Source organism: Trachypithecus francoisi, unplaced genomic scaffold (assembly GCF_009764315.1).
Source record: "Trachypithecus francoisi isolate TF-2019V2 unplaced genomic scaffold, Tfra_2.0 Lachesis_group10, whole genome shotgun sequence".
NCBI lineage: Eukaryota > Metazoa > Chordata > Mammalia > Primates > Cercopithecidae > Trachypithecus > Trachypithecus francoisi.
In genome coordinates this window covers 26,491,308-26,501,677 of record NW_022681455.1, presented here as the reverse complement: position 1 = coordinate 26,501,677, position 10,370 = coordinate 26,491,308, and the positions used below count along the sequence as shown (strand labels likewise).

The 10,370-nt window shown below is 45.2% G+C and overlaps 1 protein-coding gene across 3 annotated transcripts; it reads right to left on the bottom strand.

The window, feature by feature from the left end:
* Nucleotides 1–1,690: 1,690 nt before the first annotated feature.
* On the bottom strand, nucleotides 1,691–9,731 carry HFE (homeostatic iron regulator). Of its 3 annotated transcripts, XM_033219520.1 has the most exons (6): nucleotides 9,462–9,727; nucleotides 5,860–6,123; nucleotides 5,376–5,651; nucleotides 4,013–4,288; nucleotides 3,741–3,854; nucleotides 2,617–2,788 (listed from the first exon to the last, which is right to left on the bottom strand). In XM_033219520.1, the coding sequence occupies exons 1-6, from the start codon at nucleotides 9,535–9,537 to the stop codon at nucleotides 2,748–2,750; spliced, it is 1,047 nt and encodes a 348-aa protein (XP_033075411.1). In that variant the 5' UTR covers nucleotides 9,538–9,727; the 3' UTR covers nucleotides 2,617–2,747. The 3 variants fall into 3 exon arrangements, with proteins under 3 accessions (XP_033075413.1, XP_033075411.1, XP_033075412.1); XM_033219521.1 differs by lacking the exon at nucleotides 5,860–6,123 and having other exon boundaries at nucleotides 2,628–2,788; XM_033219522.1 differs by lacking the exons at nucleotides 5,376–5,651; nucleotides 5,860–6,123 and having other exon boundaries at nucleotides 1,691–2,788; nucleotides 9,462–9,731.
* Between the last annotated feature and the right edge of the window lie 639 nt (nucleotides 9,732–10,370).

Genomic DNA, 10,370 nt, shown 5'->3' with positions numbered 1-10,370 from the left:
CTAACACAGTTGAATGAAAATATTCCATAAGACAATATGTAAAGAAATTAGAAGCAAAATAAATGTCTCAAAATGACAAAGCAATTAAGTATATACACAAGATGAAGAAGAACATCAATAAAATCATGCAGTGTGCAATACAATGTACATTTATTAAAGTATATGCATTTTTAATGCAACAATAATACTAACAGGTAATAGACAAGTTTTTAATAGTTTATCACTGGCTAATTAAATAACAGCTTTAATTGTATTCATTTTGTAGCTTTTCTACAATGAGCATAAATGACATTTCCTTTTTTCTACATAACTTTTCTAACCTGCAAAAAAGAATATGGTTTAAAAGAAGAGATGAGATATCTTTGCTAAAATTTAATGCCTACAAAAGATACTTCTGAGCTGTGCATAGTATCCTGAAGCACCTGCCCTTCAAGACAGAATGCTTGTACCACATTTATGCAGCCAAATGCATATAGCAACATAAAGTAAACACATGTCATCTGGATATATATATTAAGACTCTTTTGATGGTCAGGCAGGGTGACTCATACATGTAATCCCAGCACTTTCAGAGGCCGAGGCGGGCAGATCACGAGATCAGGAGTTTGAGACCAGCCTGGCCAACATGGTGAAACCTCGTCTCTACTAAAACTACAAAAATTAGCCGGGCATGGTGGTGCATGCCTATAATCCCAGCTACTCGTGAGGCTGAGGCAGGAGAATCTCTTAAACCTGGGAGGCAGAGGTTACAGTGAGCTGAGATCACGCTGTTGCACTCCAGTTTGCACAATAGGGTCTCAAAAAAAAAAAAAAGAAAAGAAAAAAAAGACTCTTTTGAACATGGTGAACTGATTTCCCAGACTCTAGCAATTCCTGAGTGTCCTGCTTAGATTTTTTTTTTTTTTTAATGTACACTGGAACCCCAGTGGCCCCATGACAGGGTCTGGGCATCCTCTAAGCCACTTGGTGGCTTCCATTGTATCATCTCAAAATGAGAGAGCTTACTCCAGTTCATTGAGGGAAATACCACCAGAGTTCTGACTCCAGAGGCACTGGCCTAGGGAGGATAGTGTGTGTGAAGCCCAGCAGGGCCACTAGCTGTCCCCACCAATTACAGTCCTTGCGTAGGGGCCAAAGAAATGAATGCCAAAGAGAGTAAAAGAGGAGCAAAGGAGTCACATTCCAGGACCTTCCCTTGGGGACTTTTAAAGGAAACATGACAGCTGAGGATCAGTTGGTTGTTTTCTGCTGTTTCCCTTTATGTGATTCAAGCTCACTCAGAAGAAACACAATGAGACAATAGAATAGCCATCTCCTTCCATCTCTATTTACTCTAGGCATCTAAACTACCTGAATGTAGTGGTGTTTGAGAAGTATCATACGGTCAGATTGACTCAGTTTGAAACCTGTTTCTATCACTGGCAAGCTGTGAGATACTCTATATTTTCATTTTTCTTTCCTTTTTTTTTTTTTTTTTTTTTTTTTGAGACAGAGTCTCACTCTATCACTCAGGCTGGAGTGCAGTGGCGCGATCTCCTCTCACTGCAAGCTCCACCTCCTGGGTTCACGCCATTCTCCTGCCTCAGCCTCCCCAGTAGCTGGGACTACAGGTGCCCGCCACCATGCCCGGCTAATTTTTTGTATTTTTAGTAGAGATGGGGTTTCATCGTGTTAGCCAGGATGGTCTGGATCTCCTGACATTGTGATCCACCCGCCTCAGCCTCCCAAAGTGCTGGGATTATAGGCGTGAGCCACCATGCCTGGCCTACTTCACTTTCTTCATCTAAAAAAGAAATTGAGATAATAGTGCCTATCTCATAGAATTATTGTAAGAATTGCATGCATTAATGCATGTACGTAAGTGCTCAGAAGAGTGGGACACAACGTAAGTGCTTTTATCATCATTATCATCATCCTTATAATTTTCATTATCAGAACAAGGAGAGATCAGGGAGAAAATTATTGTTATACTTTAGGTCTGGATTACTAGAGTAGCATTCCAAATGAAGGCACCATTAAACTTTGCAAACCTGTATGACACCTTCATACCAATTAGAAAAAGACACCTCTTCGCAACCCCTTTCGAGATATTTGCCTCCTACCTGCTAAAAACACCCATCATAATACCCACAGACAGCCATGATGCTTTTTCTGGGAAAGGTGCCTCTTCCATTCGTGCAGTGTACAGCCTACAATTCACATAACAATCAGATGGAAGAATTCCCATGGCTTGGTGAAGGATGAGTTACTGGGTAACACAGAGGGATGATTCAAAGGAAAAGTAGAACAGGTCCAGAAAATGCCTAGATACATATGTAAAATTCCGGTAAGGTTATGACTAGCCATGTCCCAGGATTCAAAGCTTTTCTGAGATGTTAAAATGAATCATGTAAGTCCCCCAAATATAAGGAGTCCTCTTTCAAAAATAGGAAATGAAATGACACAGGTGTATGTGTCTGAGGTGATGGAGGAAATGAAGGAAGCCTCTAGATGCAGCTTGAGGTTCATGAGAGGCAGTTCCAGGGGACAAGTCACAGCTAGGGATCACTGGCATGCAGGAATCAGAAACCTAAATGGGGAAATATTTTTGAGGAAATGAACAGAGAAAGCTAAAAGCAAGGAGTTCTTCAGGCAATTTCTCTGTTTAGGTTCAACTCTGTCCTGAAACATGAAGAGCTCCGTAAGTGCACTCCCTTTTTGAGTCTCTAGTTTTGTGTCCTTCCCGTGATGAGTCTGCAGGCTGCGTGTCACTCACGTTCAGCTAAGACGTAGTGCCCCATAACTCCTCCTGTGGAGACAAGAGACCCAGGAAAGAGGCATCACAAACCTAGGCATCATTTTGCCTCTTCTCTGTTCCTTATTTTCCTCATTCACCCATCTCAGTTTAGACCTGGGCACTACTGGATTTCAAGAACCATTATCTCTCATCTGGAAATGCTTATTGGCTTTCTAATTGGTCTCCTCACCTCCCATCTAACTTCTTAACAACACATTCACCATATAAGGGAGATCATGGTCCTCCTTTCTTAGGATCCTTCAGTGACACTCCAGTGATTATAACCCAATATCCCAAAAGACCCTCGGACTCTGTATGAGCTGGCTTCTTTCTGCCTCTCTTTTCCCCACACCACAGATGTTCAGGGAGTAGAAATGCATAATTGGTGAGCGATGGCTATGCAAACTCGGGGTCAAGGTAGAGTAATTAGTTCTAACCTCCTAGTACGCCTTATACTCTCCCACTTGGCATGGTTGTTCCATCTGTGTAGACCTCCCATCATCTTCAACCTCACCTAATGGAATCAAGCTTCTCCTTCAAGATCCAGAAGGCTTTCTTGATCCCCAGCTGAATGTGATCATTCCTTCGTTTGACACCCTAAGCATTTGCTTCCTGCCTGCTTTAGGACCTCATGGGGTCTTCTTTAACTACATTCACTTGCTATCATTTTCATTCTCTACCAGATTTGGGTTCTGAGAATAGCCACAGTGACTTCTCAACCTCAAAGCCCCTGCACTACCTTAAACAGCTCTTGCAAAATAGTAGGTGCTCTGAAGATGTTTGTTGAATTAGAGACTTTCATTCTAGGGAGAATCATTATTTTCTGTCTCCCAAGGAGCTACTGGTGTCCCCAAAGAATATAAATAAGAAAAATGCTTCCCATGGATGTCAGATCCCCTCTGCCCCTCTTCCCACTGTGCTCTGGGGCAGAGATACTAAGAGACTTCTCCTTGTTCCTACTCACTTGAAGTCTGCCTCTTCCTTAATATTATGAACAAAATTCCAATGAACAAGATGATGACAAAAACAGCAATTCCACTGATGACTCCAATGACTAGGGTTCCAGATGGTGAGGGCTCTAAAACAGAAAAAGCAAGTTAAAGCCTTTGATTGCCACCCCCAGCCCACCCCCTAACAAAGAGCAGATCCTTGTCTAACTGCCATGATTACCCCCTCAGGCACTCCTCTCAACCCCCAATAGATTTTCTCAGCTCCTGGCTCTCATCAGTCACATACCCCAGATAGCAAGGAGGGGCTGATCCAGGCCTGGGTGCTCCACCTGGCAAGTATATCTCTGTTCTTCCCCTGGGGGTACAGTCAAAGTTATCCAGCCCTGGTAGGTCCCATCCCCATTGGGCAATACGTCTTTAGGTTTGACCTCCTTGGCATCCATTGGCTGCCTATCCTTCAGCCACTTCATGGTGATATTCTGGGGGTAGTAGTTCAGGGCCCGACACCGTAGAGTGGTCACTGAAGAGGTCACATGATGTGTCACCTTCACCAAAGGAGGCACTTGACAGGAAAGAGGAAGGATGAGGAGAGGGAATCTGTTTACCCTTGCCAGGAAGATTGGAACTTTCACTTCCTTCTATAGGTTGGAGGAAGGAAATTCCCTTTCAGAAAAAAAACAAGCTACAGGAGAGACACCATTTTGTGTCCTAAGATTGGGCTATAACACAGTGTCACTTGGAGCACAGTCAGATCAGCTTGTTCTCCTAACATGTAAATATACATATCAGTTACCTATGTTCTTTGTTCTGATAGATAAAATTGCCCTTTATGTGCATTGAAAACGATTGAATATAGATGGTTAGTTTCACCTGGGTCGACCTAGGAGGCATTGTTATAAGAAGGAGCCTTGTAAAATAGGTAGCTTCAGTGATTATTGCTATGTTCTGTGAAAGAAACTTTTAACCTAAAGCATTCTGCTACTCTGGTAAGTGGCCTCACTTGATATTTTGTCCTGGTATTCATATGATAGCTGACATCTCTGAATTCTCTCTTTTCTTTTTTCTTTTTTTTTTTTTTTTAAGATGGAGTCTCACTCTGTTGCCTAGGCTGGAGTGCGGTTGCGCGATCTCAACTCAGTGCAACCTTTGCTTCCCGGGTTCAAGCGATTCTCCTTCCTCAGCCTCCCAATTAGCTGGGACTACAGGCGCGCATAACTGCACCCAGCTAATTTTTGTATTTTTCACCATGTTGGTCAGGCTGGTCTCAAACTCCTGACCTCGTGATCCACCTGCCTTGGCCTCCAATTGCTGGGATTACAGGGGTGAGTCACTGCGCCTGGCCTTGACATTTCTGAATTCTTAACAGGTATACATATACAAAGGATTATTGGTTAAATAAAAAGCAAGGGCTGCAGACACTTCCCTTTAAGCCATATGAATGGAGAAAAGAAATTAAACCCATGACTTGTGGTTGCCTCATACATCTCAATTACAAGGTAGAGACTCTAGGATTGAGAAAGTCCCTTCCCAGAATTTGGAGAGGCACACAACCTCAGCCACCTCTGAAACTCCAACCAGGGATTCCATGCCCTACATCCTCCTCCACTCTGCCACTAGAGTATGGGGGCAGAAGTGTGTTTCCACCATACCTGGCCGGTCGAAAACACCTCTCCCCAGCTCCAGCAACTGCTGCAGCTGCGCAGGGCAGTCCCTCTCGAGGTAGGCCCTGTTCTGCCTGGCCCGAATCTTGTGCCTTTCCCACTCCAGCTTGGTGGGCCAGGCCCTGGGTTCTGCTGCTCTCCAATCCAGCGTGTCAGGGCAGAATTCAAGGTGGTCCCGCCCATCGTACCCGTACTTCCAGAAGCCCTCGGTACTGTTGTCCTCTTGCATTTTGCAGCCCAGGATGACCTGCAGGGTGTGGGACTCTGGAAAAATCCCCAGCCTTGTTACTGCAACCAAAGGAGTAGGTCCCTATTTCCACCATCCCCAAGGACCAAATGATCTCAGGAAGTAAATTCTTTCCCTCTTCCCTGCTCCCACAAGACAGCAGATTTCCAGCTGTTTCCTTCAAGATGCATGAAAAGATGAAAAGCTCTGACAACCTCCAGAAGGTGAGGCCCCCTCTCCACATACCCTTGCTGTGGTTGTGATTTTCCATAATAGTCCAGAAGTCAACAGTGAACATGTGATCCCACCCTTTCAGACTCTGACTCAGCTCCAGCCACATCTGGCTTGAAGTTCTACCGGAAACCCATGGAGTTCGCGGCTCCACACGGCGACTCTCATGATCATAGAACACGAACAGCTGGTCATCCACATAGCCCAAAGCTTCAAACAGGGAAAGACCAAGGTCCTGCTCTGAGGAACCCATGAAGAGGTAGTGGAGAGAGTGTGAACCTGGAGACAGAGCAACAGGCCTTCACCATGTGCAGTAGGAGGGGAGCTGGATGTTGAAGCTCCACACACCTGCATCAACTCATACTATCAGTTGTGTCTGGTCCTCTATTGTGAAGGGTGAGTTGCAGTCCCATCTTTCTTCCATTTGACAGTCCTGGCTGCTCTCTCTTTGTGTGACTTTCTCTGCCACATGTGGCTGCCATCCCCTCACTGCCCCCAGACCCTATTCCAATACTCATGATTAGACAGACTCCACTAAAGCTGGTGGATTCTAGAAAATGTTAAGATATCTCTAGCTATGGTAGTTGAACTCAGGAGTTGGTGCTCAGAGCAAATTAGACCCAAATCCTGAGGAATTCATAAAGGTTTTTTTGTTTTTTTTGTTTTTTTTTTTGAGACTGAGTCTCACTGTATTGCCCAGGCTGGAGTGCAGTGGCACAATCTTAGCTCACTGCAACCTGCACCTCCTGGATTCAGGGGATTCTCCTGCCTAAGCCTCCTAAAAACCTGGGACTATAGGCATGTGCCACCACATCAGGCTAATTTTTGTATTTTTAGTAGACATGGGGTTTCACCATGTTAGCCAAGCTTGTCTCAAACTCCTGACTTCAAGTGATCTGCCTGCCTCAGCCTCCCAAAGTGCTGAGATTGCAGGAGTGAGCCACTGTGCCCAGCCTTGGCCCTGAATTCTTACACTGAACTGCCTATATGGCCTCACTACTTGGATGCCTGACTGGAATCTCAAACTTAGGATGTCCAAATCCAGATTCTTGATTTACCCCAAACTGCTCTTTCCTCTGCCTTCACCATCTCAGAAATGGCATTGCCAGTTACCTCACTGCTCAGGCCAATAAAATTAAAATAAAGAACAAAGTCAACTTTAACTCTTCTCTTTTTTCAGGGGGTGGGGGGAGACAGGATCTTGCTCTGTCATCTAGACTGAAGTATAGTGGCACAATCATGGCTCACTGCAGCCTCAACTTCCTGGGCTCAAGCAATCCCCCACACCTCAGCCTCCCTAGTAGCTAGGATCACAGGTGCATGCCACCACACCCGGCTAGTTTTTGTATTTTTTGTAGAGAAGGGGTTTTGCCATGTTGCCCAGGCTGGTCTTGAACTCCTGAGCTCAAGAATCTGCCCTCCTTGGCCTCCTCCTTGGCATGAGCTACCACACCCAGCTAATTCTTCTCTTTCTCTCACATGACATAGACTCCTTCATCAACTTCCTTCAAAATATATTCAGGAGACAACGGTTTCTCTCCCTTTTATGTTCCCACCCAGCCCACTCCACCATCTCTTGTGTGGACTGTGTAACAGCTTCCTGGATGGGCTCCCTGCTTTTACTGTTGCTCCCTTCATTCTGCTTTCCACATAGTAGCCAGAGTAATCTTTTTAAAGCCTGTGACAGATCACAGTTACTCCTTGGCTAGAATTCACATCACAGCCTACAGGCACCTGCACAACCTTGTTTGTGGCTCCTCTTCTGACCCCATTACCTACTTCTTGGCCTCCAACCCCCAGCACTACTTTTTTTTTTTCAACCCGAGCTTCTTAACCAGGAGTTTGTCTCCTAGGTGACATGTGGCAAAGTTTAGAGACATTTTTGGTTGTCAAGACTGGGGGAGTGCTCCTAGCACCTAGTGAGTAGGGAGGATGAGTGTTCCTAGCACCAAGTGAGTAGAGACGACAGGATACTGCTGGACATGCTACATGCAGATGGTAGTCCCTGTTCCCACCCCCAACACACACACACACATGAGTAGTGCTGAGAAAACCTGCTTTTTAATCCAACTTGCCAGGCCCACTCAGTTTTCCTGGGAAATACTGCTCCCAGTCAATATCATTCTTATTTCCTTCATGTCTCTGCTCAAGTGTCAGCCCCAGAGTGACTTGTCCTGACTTCTCTGCTTCTCACAACACCCATCGTTTCCTGATGTTGCATATCTTTCTGCTCATTTGCTTATTGTCATCTCTCCCACTAGAATGCAAAATATCAAAGGGTAAAGACTTGTTTCCCTGCTCTCTCCCTTGGGCCTTGAACAGTGCAACACATGGTTGGGACTCATTTACACTTGTAAACAATGAATATTTCTGCTCAACCTGAAATTTTATTATTCAGCCTCTAATGCAGTGTGATGTTTAAGACTCATAGCTATGAAGTGGAGACATGAGCTCTGCCACCAAAGCCCAGTGTACTATTGAATAAACTTGCCAGGAAGCAGGCTGTGCATGCCTCATTCTTGTCATGTGTAAAATGTAGATACACATAGTACCAAAACTCAAAGTGCTGTGCTGAGGCTGGCGTGTGACCCACAGAACACTGTGCTAGACTACAGGGCAAAATCACTCTCAACTAAGATTAGAAGCAGCTATAGTACTTGAAATTATATCAGAAAACCTGATTACTTATATACTTTGTAACCTGAAAAGAGTTATTTAATCTGAATTCCAGTTAACTTCTAGTAAATAAACATATTATTAGCTCCTACCTCCCTATGCCTAGTGAAAATCAAATAGGATCAGATATGAATGTAACTTACAACTGAGTGCATTGCTTACATGTTCATTATCAGTACTTTGACGTTCTTTAGAGGCCTCTTAATTACACAGCACACTGCAAATCAATAAAACCTGGCTGAAAAGAGAACTGTTCAGTTCAAACATTGAAAACTAACATATACTCAATTTTCCAGGCAAAAGAACAATTGCCAAGAGTGGGGAAAGGCCCGAGGTAGGCCTCTCTCAGAAGCCTCCCACCCCGGAGACCTCCACCCCAGGTCTCACCAAAAGTGAGTGGAATGGTGAAGAATTCAGATCCCCAGCCCCACTCTTCCGCGCCCCCACCACCCAGCGCATTCGTTCCGAGGTGGAAACCCCGTGCGGATCCTGCTGTGGGTTCGCTCAGCCTTCTCAGCAAGCATGCAGGGAAGAACTTCCTGTTTAGAGATGACTGGGGAAAAAACTGCACAGCTGACATTGGAAATAAACCCGAGATCCAGGTCCAAGGAACCCCAGGCTCACCTCAGCTCAAGTGAGGAACTACGAGATTTATTTAAAAGCATTCTGGTTGGGGGAAGGGAGTGGGCGGTTCGAAAAGTCACTCCGAAGAGCCGGGACAGCCGGGGGAGGGGACAGGTCCTGGGGCGAGGGACCCCCATATGCAGCTCAGTAGCAGGCATTCCCTCCCGGGGTCTGGACGCAGAAAGTAGGGAGAGGGGACTACGGATAGGGCTGAGCAGGTCCTCCAAAGTTAGCAAACTCCCAAGCGCAAAGAAAAGCTAGTTTCGATTTTTCCACCCCCGCCGCGCCCCTCGTTGGCCCGCAGCCCTTGGACTCACGCAGCAAGCGCCCCTGCAGGACCGCGGTCTGCAAAAGCATCAGGAGGAGAAGCGCCGGCCTGGCTCGCGGGCCCATTTCCCCAGCTCTGACCGCACGTCCCCGTTAAGTCTCCGCTTCTTTGGTGGGGCGGGGAAACGGCGATGGCTCCAGAAGTCACCCTACAGCTATTGCCTAGGCTCAGGAGATGCCCAGTAAAACTTCCTGGTGAAAAGCAATAGGTCTTCAGAACTTTAATTCTCTCTCTCCTACAGCAGAAGGTATCTGCTTGTGAAACTCTAGGTGATCCAGTGTCCCCTTGGTTTTTAAATCCTGAAGGAGTGTTGCTGATTGGGGAAAGTATCTTCACAATGTTCTGATGGAAACTTTAGATATTTAAATATTTATTATTTTCAAAATTCAATTATACATTTAAAAATTTTATCTCGACCTTAGACCAACTTATATCTTATTTGATTTAGAAATATAAAGCTTTTTCATTTTGATTTTGATCCAAATTAATTAAATCATAACGTTAACCAGTTAGATCCTACTGAAACACCTTCCACAGCCTTCATAATTGAATTATCTGACATGTTTTTCACAAACTTTACAGTATTGGGATGACTTGGAAAATGATTAAACATATTGAGGCCTGCTCCTAACCCCAGATACACTGATTTAATGGGTAATTGTTAGGTAGTTAGACATTAGCAGCTGGGAGGGGACGACAGAAGAGAGCGGAAAGGCTGTCACTAAGACAGCCACTGGCCCACCTAAGTTCAGGCCCAAGACTACCTTAACGCCACCCTAAGGGATGGAGTTTATGATGCAGTCTGTGGCCAAAATATCCTGGAGAAAGAGAAAGGAGGGTACAGGTGGAAATTCCCTAAAGTGGCACATACCCAATAACACAAAACCCTGTCCTTCAT